Source organism: Gracilinanus agilis, chromosome 1, assembly GCF_016433145.1.
Source record: "Gracilinanus agilis isolate LMUSP501 chromosome 1, AgileGrace, whole genome shotgun sequence".
Taxonomy (NCBI): domain Eukaryota; kingdom Metazoa; phylum Chordata; class Mammalia; order Didelphimorphia; family Didelphidae; genus Gracilinanus; species Gracilinanus agilis.
Genome location: NC_058130.1, coordinates 586,525,217 through 586,541,618, shown reverse-complemented (window position 1 = coordinate 586,541,618; position 16,402 = coordinate 586,525,217). Strand labels below are relative to the sequence as shown.

The window sequence follows — 16,402 nt, the reverse complement described above, 5'->3', positions numbered from 1 at the left end:
ACTGTCAATCACCCTCTTCTACTTAATAACTTCTAAGTTTTTATGATACCACTTTCACTTGATTTTCCTCCTGTCTGTCAAGTCCCCCCCTTTTCTTCCAGACTCTTTCCCTGGATCTTAATCCATGTCATGACAACTAATCAAGTGTCCCCCAGGAATCTGTTTTGGGCTCTCTTCTTATCTGCTTCTATACTAACTACTTCACTGATAATCTCATCACCTTATATGAATTTAATATCGTTTTTATAAAATGAAGTGAGCAGGACCAGGAAAACATTGCATATACTAATAACAGTACTGCAACTATAATAATTCAAAAACTTAATTACTTAGATCAAAACAATGGTCAAAGACAATTCCAAAGGACCCATGAGGAAAAATAATATCTACTATCAGTGAAAGAACTGATATGCAAACTTAATTATACTTTATTCACCTTATTCTTCTTTTTATGTGCTTTTTTTTGCAATGTGGGGAATACAGAAATGTTTTACATGGCTTCACATGAATAATCTGTATATTGCTTGCCTTCTTAAGGTGTAGGATGGAATGGGAAGAAGAGAATCAGGAACTTGAAAATTTTTAATGAATGTTAATTTTTTAATGTAACACAGGAATATCGAATGAAACAAAAAATCCTATTATTTCCACGCTCTTTTCTTTGAATATTCTCATATCTTTGTCCTTAAATATCAGAGGCAATCAAAAATCAATAGAGAGGGAGAACAAATGAAGCAAAAGATAGCCAAACTATATGAAAAAGTGAGTATAAAATAAGAAATCCCACTTTCTTCTACAAATTGTCTTAGGCAAAGGAGCTAAATTAGTACCTCCAATATTTTTACTTTAAAAAGTAAAAATTAAAGTTTTGGAATAGAGACTTTTTAAAAATTAAATTAGTTTAATTTAATTCTTTGAAATTACCTGTTTTTTCTGAAGTCCTGAGAAATACCATATCAGATGGAATTCTTTGATTCTAAAAAGAACATGGAAAAGCTGAATTATTTTCATTGAATACAAGTGATATAAATTTACATTCAGATTTAAATTCATGTTTATGTAATTTATATTTAAAACATTTAATTCATAATATAGTTTAAATTATATGACTTAAGTTTCAGATAGTCTTATAAAATATTTTGTAAAAGAGATACTAAATACTGTTGCTTAAAGAAGAAATTCATATGTGTTTTTTACTATGGTATTTCAGATCTATAAAGCTGATCAAGTTTCAGAACACCTAAAAGGCATCATTTACCTTACGAAAGTAAAATAGAAATAAATACAGTATTACTATGAAGTAATGAAACAAATTTTGCGAATGTTTTCTGGAGTGAATAACAGTACTTTGACTCTTCATAGTTCAAATAATTAGCTAACATATCTAATTTGTTGGAAAAGTTCATTCAATTGAAAAACTTTACAACAAAAAACTGTTATTTATGATTATATTATTATTAAATAACTACTTTTGGCTTCTAACCATAAACAATATCTTTGAGGGGAATATGTTTGCTTTCATGTTAAGGTACAAATAAGTAATATATTGGTCAGTTTCAAGACTGGTGAGCTTCATTCCAACATGAATCAAGTCAGAGTATTAAGAATACACAGAATATAATGGCATCATAACACTTAACAAAAAAAAACCAAAACCTGCCTGACTTGAGTTGCAAAACTTTCCATTGCTACAACCCGGTAGGGAGGAAAAAAAAATATTCCAAGCTCAGAACAGAATAGCTAAAACCCGGAATATAGAAAGGGAGAATAAAAAACCATTTCTTATTGTAATGTGAACCTATCAAAATACAGGCAACAAAAAATATTTCCTATAAATACTGACATGTTAAACCTGACTCCACAACTTCAATTCATTTTAAAGTATGATTCTCTCAAGACTACTGAATAGAATATTATCTGTCATATGAGTAAACAAGACAAAAGCCCTCTGTGACCCTACAAATAGACATTTTCCTTTAGATCAAGAATGTTTCTTTTGCTACATGTTTGAATATAAAAATATGTTACTGTTCAAAAGGTGAGAAAATTTAGTATTCTCATGTAATGTTAACCATATGCTTTTACGGTGCATGTAAGATTTGGTAATACCAACAGGAATGTTTCTATCTGTACAATAGTTGGTTGATGACAAATTTGATATTAATAAAGATGGTAAGAAAGTAAAGTTTAAAGAAATCATTCCCAAATTCTACTTGTTATTAATTTTCTAATTTTTTCTTGTTCATAGAAACAGTTCACAAACATTACAAAAGAAAAGCTATTATTTTAGTATAAACTACATTCACAAAGATTGTTGAAAAACAGAATGTAATTGGCTAAAAAAATCTGTCATTGTTGTAATCATGTTAATTCATGGGTTTGGAACCTATTTGGCATTCTTTCTAAATTTTTAGCATCAAATTATTTTTAAATGTTAATTTCTTGCTTTGCAAAAATCCAAAACTAACCTATAATTTCTTAAATCCAAGACCTGAAGAAACAGAATTAATATTAACAAAAGAAAAATAAAAACAAAAAACTGTGGGGATCTTAGGAAAAGATGAATGTTATCATATACCAATTGAAAACCTGGGGGAAAAAAATAGGCCTTGAAAGACTGTCTTTAGCAATTTCTTCAAATGAAGCACATGACTGCACACTTAATGAGTCTCAAAAGCAATAGGACATCTAAACAAGTAAACATTTTATCATTTTGAAGCAATAAACCAAGACTAAGGCTTTGGCTAGAATATTATTCAAGTTACTCTTAATTCTCACTGAATCACACCTCTCTGAGGCAAAGGGGGAAAAGTGATTGAATATAATATAAAAGTTGCTTTGTAATACTAACAGCAAATTAGAGAAAAAATGAATGCTAATAGCAACATCCTCATTATGGAGTTAATGGCAAAGTTTGTACCATATTAATATGTATATGTATATATGTATTGTATATATACATATAGTTATATCTTGATTATCTATCATCAATGAATAAGACGCTCTAGATAAGGGCATTTTATTTTCTACACAAATGAAGTTTGAACAAAAGCATTTCATCTTAATTTTTAAATATAACTCTCCCTAAAATATTTGACACTCCCTTCTTGCTCCCAACATACTAAGAACTATTTTAATCTTTAGTGACAAAATACCACTAGGAATATGTTATACTGTGTTTTTAAATGTATTTGCAGATGAGGATGGTTTAAAGCCATAATACAGAATATGTACTATAAGGATGATTCTTTGCTGAGGTTGGAAAGCTGTCACTCTAAACCTCCTGCGAGGGATGGACTGTCTTTGGTCTAGCTGCTATTAGTTCCCACAAGAGGTCACAGAAGATCCTTACTGAGAGGGCTCAGTATAATGGCTCCACAAAGGGAAACAAGCCAAATCTCTTTCAAACTGATGGCTATGATGAGAAATGAAGTTCTTCCAGTATAGAGGATATTAAAGGCTAACAGGGTATGATCCTCTGTCAGGATTATATGTGGAAATCAACAGGATTCCCTCAAATGATGGATCCCCACCAACTGCCAAACCTTGATAAGATGAAGGATTCTATTCAAGGGTAAGAGATGTTAAGATCAAATCAAATGCATAGAAGGCAATAGGAACTAAAAGTAACTTTTTTAATTAATCAGGGAAAAGGCATAAACAGGGAAGGTATATGGAACATAGGTTTGATGGATGAGGTAAGAGGAATGAGGCAAACCCTATCAACTAATCAAGACGGTTCGGAGATAAGCCTCCCCTGCCAGGGTTAGGCCCCTTCCACTCTCTACCTAACTTCTACCTCAAGTATCTAACTAAATAAATTGATGAATAACCTTAGCAGGATCAAATCAAGTGTTGACTGTAGTTCTTCTATATTGATTTGATGATGTTTTTCTTGGTATCAGATGTGTGTGTCTGGAATTCAGGGAAGTATTTACAAACTTCCTGTGGACATGTGGGGAACTTTGAGACTACATTTCCCGTGATCTAATGGGTTTCTGGTTTCTGACGTGATTACATCAGAGAATGGGAACCAACATTGAGCTCCACTTAAATTCAGAGGTCGGGCTTGAGACTCTCTCTCTGGCGTTCAAGACTAGGAAGATGGGTGGAGATACAGACAGGCGGCATTTTTAAAGATAGTCAAGTGCAGTCATATATATTTTACCAACATGGCCATGGCAATTAAAATATTAATTTCTCTTATGATATCAGCCTTTTATATTTTTAATTGTTACAGATGATAGGATATATATCTGCAGTAAAAATCAGGCTATTAAGGGGACTGACTGACACAGCTAGGATCAGCACAGTTGAATAGGCAATGATATTCCTGCTATGGATCAACAAGGGTTCAATGGAGTGTCCTACCCAGACCTCCCTCCACCCTTGACCCTAAATCAGGACTGAGTTGGGTTGCCTGGGTCTCACTGCCTTACATAGTGCTATTCTAACTGCCTCCCAACTGCCTTCCGGTTTCTTGGGGGTTCCAAATTCTGAACTCCATCTCCTTGCCACTTGCAGAAATGGTTACAGTACTGACTGCTGCCACAAATTATTCTGAAACTTATCTTTTAGGAAAAAGCTCCCTGAGGTGAAACTGCCCTGATGTCATTTGGATCTCTCTTATGAATAGTGAAAAGCAAATGACACTGCATGACATCCTAGGCAGTGTAGCATCATTAACTCTTTGAAAACTTCAATAAAGTCATTGCCTTGCCCCCAGTAGTCAATTCACCCTCCTCTGTCCACCCTTCTTCTCCTGTCATTCTTCCCGTCAGCCCTACCTCCAAGCCACATTTCTTCATTTTGGGTTTCACTGTAATCAAGCTTAACACTATATCCAAAACATCAGCATTTTCTGCCTCATTAACACAATGGACCTGAAAAATCTCCTTCAACTAATTTAACAAACATTTATGAAGAACTGACTCCATATAAAACAGTGTGAAACACAAAGATGAGAAAGGCAAAGGTTTTTCCAGTTATATTGCTTTTATATTTCATTGTACTGTTCATCCAAGTTTTTATTGAGTCCTTATGATCAAGACACTAAGAAAAGCCTATGTTTAAGAAGAAACAGGGTAAGAAAACAACAGCAGAACCTGAACACAAAGCAAAACAAAGGAGAGAAGCCAAGAAAAATAAAAACTAGTATAGAAATTCATAGCAGAGAGAAAACTATCCATTTGAAAGGATCGAAAATGACATGAAAATAATCATATTTGATCTGCACACACTGAAGGATAAAGGAAGATTTCACCAAACTGAAGTAGGGAGCTGGAAAGACATAAGGGGAAAAGCACAGACTTCTCAATCAACAAGTATTTATTAAGTGCTTACTACATGGTAGGAAAAGGACAAAGGGTCATGGATGCAAGTACTTTTATATGTATTGGCAGGTGTACATGGTTTCAGGTTTGACAAAGAAAGATTAAAAACAGTCCCTGCCCTCAAGGAGACAACATATAATTATGTCTCATAGGAGAGACAACATATAAAATTAACTAGGCACATATAAGATATATACATGGTAGGTGGAAGATAATCTGAATAGAGAAGGCACTAATAGTTGAGTGGGAATGAAAAGGATCTCTTGTAGAAGGATTGAAGCTCTATTGAAAAAAATCATGATTCCAAGAGAGAGAAATGAGACCAGAGAGCTTTCTAAGCATAGGGTCATCCATTGAAAAAAAATAAAGAAATGGAATATAAAATGTGAGGTAGGAATAGGCAAGTAGAGCTGGATTCTAGAACATGTGAAAAATAGCAATGTCATCAGTTCTAAACTTTAGGAAAAGAGAATATGGATTAGATAGACTAGGGGAAGGCTTACAGTATGGAAAGCAATTAGAAAACTATTAACAGTTCAAGAAAGAACTGAAAGGCTTGCTGTGTGAATAGAGAGAAGGGAAGTGAGAGATATCTTGAAGGCAGAAACAAGATTTGTCAGACTGCATATTTGTTATAAGGGATCGAGAGGCAAAGGATAACCAAGGAAACGAAGGTTATAAGCAAAAGAGATTAGGAAAGATGACAGTAACCTCAAAAGTAATAGGCAGGTTGGGAAATGGGTAGAGTTTATGGGGAAAGATGTTATATTTTGTACATGTTGAGTTTGAAATACCTACTGGATATTCAGCATGAGTCACTGATATTAACAACAGTAACTATCATTTATATAGGGCTTTAGAATTTCTAGATCTCTACATATTACCTCATTAGCCTTATCATTGCCCTCTGTAGTATTTACTTTTAGTCTCATTTTATTAATGATGAGGCTGAGAGTGAAAAAAGGCTAAGAAAATTACTCAGACAGATGGAATTTGAATTCAATTCTTTCTGACTTGAAAAGACAATTGGTGATGTGGAACTGAAGACCAGGTAGAGAGGCTAAGGCTGGATAGCCCTTCAAACCATATACATAACATTAACAACTGAATCCATGGAAGCTGATTGAAATCACCATATGAAAGAGAATGGAGGAAAAAGGGGACCCAGAACAGAAACATGGAAGGGTACTCACAGTTAGTGAGCCTGATATGGATGAAAATCTAGCAGAGGAAAATGAAGGGTGGTCAAAGAAATAGCCAAAAAACAAAAACAATATTGTGGAAGTCCAGAGAGGAAAGAGTATACAGAAGGAATGGAAATAATAAAAATGTTAAATGCTTTGGAAATATCAAGAAGGATAAGGACTAAGAAAAGGTGAACATATTTGGCAATTAAGAAATCATTGGTAACTCTAGAGAAGTAAGTTTGAGTTGAATGATGAGGTCATGTCAGACTGCAGAGGAATTTTTTTAAAACTAGAGGACAGTTCTTCAAGGAGCTAATATGGGAGACATGATGTGTTTGCTACATACATTTTTTAATGAATAGAATGTATATTGTTAGAGTAAATTAGCATCTGATTTGATTTCCACAATAATTTTTACTTAAATACTCAAAGTATTATAACCCTGGACATTAAATCAACATTAAATGTCAAGTAGAAAATATAAAAAATATTACCAGATGCTACTTTTAATTCCCCAGGATTGGTCTTTCCAGAAGGGATTTTTGCATTTTTCAAATAAGCCTATTGTTCCAAAATGATCATTCAGTGAAGGTAGAATATGTCAGAATAGAAGCATTAAAAAAAGAAAAAATACTTGTTCCAAATACCCCATTTAAAATTTGCTGTGAGCAACACTGAAAAACTGAAAGGGAAAGACAATGCACAGAATTTAATTCTTCAATAAGCTATGACAAAATCATTCTATAGTCTGTGGGTTTTAAACTGTTTTGCACAATCTAATAGTCAACTTTATGAAGTCTGAGGTCTTCAGAGGACTGTACTGAACTGTACTGGTTGGCGCACTTCCAGCAGTATAGTATCTAAACAAAGTGATAAAATGATTCAGTCAATTATTAAAGTGAACAAGTCTTGACTTATCCTCTTTAGTTAAATTTTTTCCTCAATTTTGACTGAAAGATTCTAAAGCACCATCTAAGAAATGTAGTAATAACACTTCCTCAATATTGTCCTGACCAAAGAAAGTTCATGAGCAAGGGTGGAAATTGCTTAGGAGGCAAATTTAAATCTGATTTCAGAAAAACATTTCTAACAACTAGGGCTACTCAAAAGTAGAATGGGCTGCCTCAAGAGGTGGTAGGTTCATCTAATCCTCTGCAGAGGGAAACAATTTTGGCAAGAAAGCACTAATAATTGTCAATCAAGAATGGCTTCTTAAAGTGCATGGCACGAGTTTTGAGCCTTACAGGGAGCTAGAGATTTCAAGGGGTAGAAGTGAGGAGAAAATATATTACAAACACAGGAGAAGTCCTATGCAAAAGCAGAGAAATAAAAAATGTAATGTCCTGCATGGGAAAAGCAAGTAGGCTAATTTGTCTTAATCATTAAGAAGGTAAGGAAGAACAAAATTTAGAAAGACAGGTTAGAGTCAAACTGGGAAGATGTTTAAATCCTAAATGTATGGGTCTAAATTTTATTCTAGAAAAAAATAGGGAGCCCCTAAGATTCTTTAGAAAGTAAATGACTGAAAATTATTTATCAAGCATTTATTATGTGTCAAGTATGATAACAAGTACTGAAGATAGAAATTCAAAAGTGAGGCAATCTTTACTCTTGGAGAAGTTTATACTCTTAATGAGGGAGACAGCACATAGCAAGAAGCATGCAGCCAGTAAAAAGAATCTTTTTGTGACTTAAGGAAGTCACGAAAATCATGACTATAACAAAAGAGTAGTCTATTGCTTTTCTTTGTCCTTGCCTTAACTTCTTATCCATGAAGAGGCCATCAATAGCACTTCCTTACTACATAAAGTCTTTACTGATCTTCTAATCCCCAGATGCTACTGCCTTCCTCAAGAAAATTTTTATTATTTGGTACCTTTTTTATATTTACTTAAATGCATTTATATATTTTTTTCTTTCCCCTTCAGAATGCTGAGTCCTTTGATGTTGGGGATATTTTTGTTGCTTTTTGCCTACAATGGAATACAACAGTCTCTGACAAATTAAAAATGTTTATCATATTCCTATTAACGTAAGGATTAAAGTTAATTGAGAAAGTTCAATTATCATATATATTTCTAGGAGGAGAGTATGATTGAGTAAAAAAAGTATAACCCACTTAACATAAGTATAGAATGTTCAATACATAAGCAAGGTGAGAATAACTCTCAATCTTAGACTTTAGACCACATGTGGGAAAAGTAAAAAGTCTTTAGTCATATAAAGTTATGTTGCATAGAATGTGCATAGATTGATTAAAGAAACTTTTTAACACCCTATGGTCTGTAGAAAACTTGAGCACTAGTACAAGGGAAAAAGAGGGAAGATTCCAGCTGAAACCCTGTAAAACAACTGATTGCTGGGAATGGAGAGGAGAAACTGGCTCTAGGCCTGGGTTTCCTGAACTTCAGAAGTACAAAGTACTTCCTATCTTCTCAAAACTTTCCTATCAATGTTGTTGAATCAGCTAATGGTCCTCTCTGTGTCAGGATTCAAGAAAAGAATGAATGCATGCACAAAACTCTAAAGGAATCCAGCAGAAAAGTTACACCATATCTAAGGAAAATATCTCGAGCATGACAGCAAAAAAGATTTCCAGGAACTGTGAGCTATATTGCCACATATGTTCTCTATGCTTGTACTCACTTCCCCCTGGACTCTACATGGGAAGTGTGTTAATGACTGAGGGTTGGTAAGGCAGCCAATTACCACAACAGTATATCCCCTTTCTAAAAGCTGATTAAATCTGGTTAACTAAATGACTGGCAAGCACCAGCAAAAACAAATTTAGTGAGAGGTTCATGAGTTACAGCTTTAAAGAAAATATTCCCCAACACCTAAGGGCTAACTTTAGAACCTACAGTTGTTGTAGACCTGCTAATGTATTAGAGGACCTGACTCAGTACAAGTAGGAGTGAAGTAATTAACTCTAGAATAACTACTTATCTTAGGGACTTAATAAATGCTTTTGACTGATTGAAGGACTCATCTACATATGCAGAGCCAAGGGACAGGAGGGGAGAGGAGGGGAAAGTTTGGGAAAGGAGGGGAGGGGAGGAGAGAGAAACTAAGTATTTTCCCTTCCCCCCTCCTAAAATCTCCAGCTTCTTTCAAGGCTGCAACTCTAGCACTGCAAGAAGCCTTTTCTAATTCTCCCAGTTACAGTCTTCCTGAAAACTAATTTATATTTACTTTGTACTCAATGAATCACCAGCAAAAATGTTATCTAATATAAAGTTAACTCCTTGAGGGCAGTGATTCTTAATTTTGCCTTTGGGCACCCTGAGGTAGTAGTAAGTGACCTTCAAAAACTACTGAAAAGCCCAAGAAATTAACATTACAGAATATCTAATAGCCCTTCAGCTCATATCTATTAAATAAATATATTCTCCAAGGCTCAAGTCTCAGGACTTTGTTTTATTTTTTTCTCTCTTTTGGAAAAGGATAGTCTGCCATTTTAAGATTTCCGCTACTGCTGATATAAAACCAACATACTATAAAACAAACCTCAACTTCCCTTAAAATCAGAGATCCATATTGACCTCCCTACATCTATAAATTAAGCATTTAAAAATCACAATATAAGCCTATTTTAATATGTTCTATGTTTAGATGTTTCTAAAACTAGGTTCTGAGGGTAAAGGTCACTTTTTAAAAATTCTGTGATTGTGAAAAGGTCAGACTGTGAACCACAGGTAACCTGCTACATATTAAGACTCCACATTGATACAAACAGATGAATTTATGGAGAAAATATTAGGAGAGAAGGAAGAAAACACAAAGCAAGTACTTTGTTGCTCTCTGGCTCTCTGCAGAGCTAAGGGGGAAAAAAAACTAGAATGAGGAACAGGGTCTCTTTTTAAAATTTAAAACAGGAGGCAAAAGAACTCTTCTACCAGGAAAAAACAAAATGTTAAATGAATAAAAAATACCCCAAAGTTCTGGAACCAGTACTATATACATGGCCCAAAGGCTTTAAACTCTAAAACAGGTTCAGATTAAACCTAATGAACTATTATACTGAGCCCTAAAGGAAGGTCACAAATTAAGTTGAAAGAGAAAATTAGTGAAAGGGGTAAAAAAAAAAATAGACTAAATGATCTTTAAAGTGCCTTGAAGTTCTAATATTCTATGTTCTATCTTAGAAACCTATCCCCATTTATTTGCATTGCTTTATATCTTACTCTTAAGTTACTGCCTAATCATACTAATACCTAAAATCAAAAAGACAAAAGAAAAACTAGTAACTATCCTGAGGGACCTTACATTCTAATGAGGAATATATATGCAACACATGGGTAAATACCAAATATCTACAAAGTACATACAGATGCGGTAAACTTAGGGGGAAGATACTTCTAGCTACAAAGACCTGAAAAAGTCTCTTACATTCCTCTAGAAATAAATCTAAATATGGAGATTGCAAAGAGGAAATGGAGCACTAGGAATAGCTACCATAAAGGCAAGAAAGACATGAAATGGAAAAGTATGGGTGAAGGACAACAAGTAGACTAGTCCACTTGGACTAGAGAGTTATGTGAAGAAAAATAATGTACAATATAACTGAAAAGATGGTAAGGGGCTATGTTCTAATGAAATTCATCTGCTTAAAAAAAGAAGTTTATATTTGATCTTACTGGTAATAGGAAATCACTGGAATTTTCTGGAGAAGTGACATGGTCATCTTCAAAGCATAAAATTAAAGATAATGCTGGTTAAATTTTATGCTCTGTCATGTTAAAAGAAATACTTTAATAGAAAATGCTAATTTTAAATTAAAAAGTATATTGCCTTCACAGGTCAGGTAACTACATTCTTTGCTCTCAGGCAAAGGCACCCCTAATCATCTGCTGGCGTTTTATGCAAAAATCAGACTTATTTCCTAGGTAGAAATAAAGACAGGCCTAGACAGCAAGCTTTGTAAATTCATACTAGAAAAATAACAGTTACTATTTCTCAGTAGAATGTAAACTCCATGAGGTAGTTAGAACAGTCCCTAGTTTTTATGGATCTTACAATTGAACAGAAGATATGATATATATATGCAATATGCAAGGCCACATTATAAATCTTGCCAAAGGAAGCTAAATCTTTTCCAGTTGGGTGAGGGATCACTGAAGACTTCAAGGAAAAAGGTATAATTTCAATTAGGTCTTGAAGGACGGGGAAATTTTTTAAGAGATGGGATGGAGTAGAAAAAAAGATGAGAGAAGCTAAATTCCTCTTTAAAATTGGCTTCTTAAGCATTGAATATGTATAACATGTATATTATGTTATACATATCATATTATGTGTAACATAATATGTATAACAAGTAGATGAACTACTTGTAGTTCTTGTAATTTCAAAATAATTTACAAGGAAGCCATTAAAAGATAAATGGCACAATGGATAGAGTCCTGAGCCTGGATTCAAGAAAGTTCAAATCCAGCCTCAGATACTTATTAGATATGTGACTCTGAGCAAGTCACTTGACCTCTATCTAACTACGTCTGTAAAATTTTGTTAATAATAGCACTTATCTCCCATGGTTGTTATAAAGGCCAAATGAGATACTTCTAAGTGCTAACTACAGTGCCTGGCATATAGTACGTGTTTCATATTTATAATTTTAAAAAAGGAAATGATACAATATTGTATACTATAAGATGATTAACCACAATACATCTCAAAAGGGCATAACAGCTTCATGTCCAACCTGGTTCTGCTCCTCTGAATTCATCATGCTACCTGGGGCTTAATCATCCTAAGAGGTCATATCAACCCTGAAATTCATACCTCATCAATGCCTCCCACCCCAGAGGCCCTCCTCCCTTTTGGTTGGAGATGGTGGCGAAAGAGTGTCAGGGCAGCTGTCTCTTCATCCCCTTCTCAGCTGTCTTAATCTGAAACTTCATCATGCCTCATGGTTGGGTTCCATTCCTGTCTTTTAATCTGGCACATACTAGACACTTAATAAATGTTTTCAAAGTAACTAACTGACAAAAGCTATATATGCCTCTAATTCTCAGTTTTCAAACCCTTGCAATCCAGTTTCTGCTCTCATCACTCAAGTGGAACTGCTACCTCCAGAGTCATCAATAATCTCTGAATGGCTAAATCCAGTGGCCAATCCATACTTAGTGTACCTCCTTAACATCAGGGAACACTGCTGACCACCCTTCCTCTCTTGCTGAACACTCTCTCTTCTCTGAGTTTTTCTCACATAGTTCTCTGTTGACACTCTGCCTCTCTCACTGTATCATCATCCATGGCCTTGGTCCTTTATGGGTAAGAGTACCTCAAGTTTCTCTCCTGGTCTTTCTTCTTTCTATATATTCTCTCTCAGTGATATAAGTTCCCATGAGTTCAGATGACTATCAGATTTCAAAATCCAACCTTAGTTTCTCTCCTAAGCTCCAGTACCACAGCACTAACTGATGTTGGACAGGGAACCATGGGCATCCAAATGAATGTCTCCATTGTTATCTCAAACCTTATCCCTCTTTTTAATATTCCTATTTCATTCAAGGTCCAAGGATTCAGCTCAAAATGATTTCCAAGACCCAACTGTTAAATTTTCAGTATGAGCACTTACAACTCAGAAATCAACAAATACTACACAAGAGGGAGGGCTTGGCTTATTGGGCTTGGTTTATTGTTTTACTGACTGTCTACATCTACAGGAATAGAGAAAATGTCAATAATGCAGATTAATCTTAAAAGTGTATCATGAGTTAATTTTTTTCAGAGCCAATTGTTAAATATGCATCAGCACTCTTCTGAGTATCATAATCATTCCAATCACCCAGGTTTACAACAATGAGTCAACCTCAATGGCAACAATTCTCTCTCTCTCTCTCTCTACATATCTAATGATTTGCCAAGTACTGTCCCTTCTACCATCACAACATCTTGGTTTCTCCAATTACAAATCACCAAGCCTTTATCTTCTCTTACTTACACCAGTTGTTTCCAAAACTTTTTTGATCGGAATATGATCTAGCATATGATTTAGCAGTTAAAAAAAAGGACACATTCATTCCCTACATATGTATATTATATGTATATTATATATATATATGCATCATTGTACTAATACATCATGTACATTTAAATATACTTAAAAGGATAAGATGAAATAAACAAAATTTATCATTTTAATAATATATAAAACCTTTTAGCTATTAATATTTGTGAAATAAATATGACTATGCTTCATTATATTAAAAAAAACCACCATGTACATCCTGGGAAATAGGATAAATATAAACAATAATAATTTGTTAACAATTAAGTGGTTAATTTTATCAATGTACCTAATCAAGCAGGCACATTGTTTTGGATACTTTTTTGGTACATATAAGATTAGCAATAAGTAATAAGACTGAAAAGATAGATTAAAATGAGGTTGTAAAAGGCTTTAGATGTGAGGCTTTTAAAGGAGTCATTATTTTATTCAAGAGCCAATAGAGTCATTGAAGTTGGAGGATGATGATTATATGAGTAGAGGCACAAGGACAAATAAAAAAGACGTTGTAAAGCTAAAAACCACATGATTTGGCAACTCTTTGGAAATGAACATGAATGAACATGATGAGACTAGGGCAGTGATGGGCAAACTATGGCCTGCAGGCCAGATGCTGCCCCCTGAAATGTTCTATTCGGCCATGTGACATTATTCCTGTTATGGAATAAGTAGGCAATTTGGTATAGGGAGAAATAAAGGGGATGATTAGGTTAAGGGATGAATGAGGTAGGTAATATATAGGAAGGTAAGGGAATGGAAGGGAGTATACAGGAGGGCAGCTCAAACAGGCTTATTCACTTAGCCTAGAGACAGAGGGTACAGTGAGGAAATAGGCTGGGATCTTCAGACAGGGGAAGTATCTCTAAGGTACAAGAGGAATTGGGCCAGTCAGAAATGTTTTATATCTGGCTAGAGGGATTCTCTTGTTAATTTCTAAAGTCCCTTGAGGGAGGAGTCAAAAGGGCTCCTCCTTGCCAGTGAAACTGATGTCTGCAGGAAGTCTCAGGCTGGGTACTTCCTGCCCAAGATGGATGCCTACGTATCCCTCAAGAAATAAAGAAAGTAATTCTTCCCTCTTCAGCCTTTGCCTTAATCTTCATTACAATGAATCACCAGAGGCTCTGTGTAGGTAACAGAGGGATTTATTGATGTCAAGGATAATCAGAGGGAAAGAGGGTTTAGGTTTTATAACTGCAGCTAAGGAGAAGGCTGTTGCTGGGGGATGGGTCTCAGGAGAGGGTTAGACTGAGAGAGTCAGGCTCTCCCAATCAGGAAGGTTTGACTGCCTTTGAAGTAAAGTATTTATCAAATCACTAAATTAGGGGTGGGTTGATTTAGGATGCCCTACTTGCCTACAGAAACTAAATCCATGATGTCCAACCACCAAGCCCACCCTTCCTCTCAGGGCCCAAAGGGAAATTCAGGGAAATAGCAGGGATATAATGGAGAGATCAGGGAGAGGTCCAGAAAAATCAGCTAGGTCCAAATGCCCCAAAAGACCAAAGCACAGGCCAATGCTGAAGCCAAAAGGCAAAAGCCCTTCAGTTGGAGCTTCAGCACTATTTATAGCCTCAGGCTCCAACTGTCTTTTCTGAACATTCTAAAACCCCTAACTGCCAGGGCTACTGACAGTTGAATTTGCAAAAGCAAAGGCTTCTGCTAGCAACCCTGCATTATATTCCTCATCTGACAAATACAATGAGTAGGATACAATACAATGAAACTTCTTATGAGTTGCCTTAGAAACAGACTGACAGATGGGCATTTCCTTTCCTCTGGCCCCCTCTTTAAAAAGTTTGCCCATCACTGGTCTAGGATGATTAAAAAAAAAAACTTATGAAGCTAAGTAACTGAAAAGATGGTGGCTGTCTGGGAAGGAACAAGGAAATTCAGAAGAAGAGTATGTTGAAGGGTTAGAAAATAATATTAGATCTGTAAAACAAATTATCTATGCCTATTCATCTCTTGTGATTTACTCTGTCCCATCCAAAATGAAAAACATAAGGGAAATATTACTTACCATTCATTGCCCTTTATGATACTGGAGTAAAGAGGGTTGATAGTCTGCAAGGGAGTTTTCTAATGGGAGCTTCTACTATGTATACCCATGCAGAAAGAGGTTGGAGTTTGGAAGAACTGGACTGGAAATGGTTGAAGGGCAGATGTGGTTATGTTGGAAACAAATTCCATAACTAGGTATTCTCAGGGAGGGTATTATGTAACTCTTCTTTCTACCATTCAAATAGCTGATTACATACAACTTGGAGTCATGTCACAGACCTTTACTTATAAGAACACTGGCTTATATTATTACAGTACTATATTAATTGGTCTCCCTGCCAATTAGTCTCTATTCATTCCAATCTATCTTCCACACAGTTGAGGAAACGACATTCTGTCTTGAAAGAACAGGTTCAACTATGCCACTGCCCTGCTCTAATAGCTTAGCTTTGATGGTTCTCTATTGCTTGTAGGATCAAATAAAACTACTTTGGTTTAAAATTTCATGATTTGTCTCCAACCAATCTTTCCATATTAAGTAGATATTATGCATCCTCACATAGCTTATAGTCCAGCAAAACTTAGTAACTTGCAATATTTCCTGTACACAACAATTTGCCTCCTGTCTCTCTGACTTTGCGCAAATTGTCCACCTTGTCTGAGATTCCATCTTGTAGCAGGTAAATAAAACACTAGGTAGTAGTAGAGGAAGAAGGAGAAATGATGGGGTGAGCTGGTTATTATTCACCTAAGCTTCTTCAAATCTCTAGCTTCCTTTAAAGCTTAGTATGAGCATCACTTTCTGTAGTATACTGAAAGCTCGAAGACAAAGCTGAAACGTTCCATGTTCTCACTGAAGTCATTGGGAAAAT

General features: G+C 35.1%; 1 protein-coding gene across 1 annotated transcript in view; it reads right to left on the bottom strand.

Moving 5' to 3' along the window:
* The window catches only part of ATP9B (ATPase phospholipid transporting 9B (putative)), a 506,373-nt gene that overhangs the window by 372,947 nt on the left and 117,024 nt on the right, over positions 1-16,402 (bottom strand). The window contains exon 7 of the mRNA XM_044683481.1: positions 925-976. Coding sequence (XP_044539416.1) covers positions 925-976 — 52 coding nt within the window. The remainder of the gene's footprint in view (positions 1-924; positions 977-16,402) is intronic.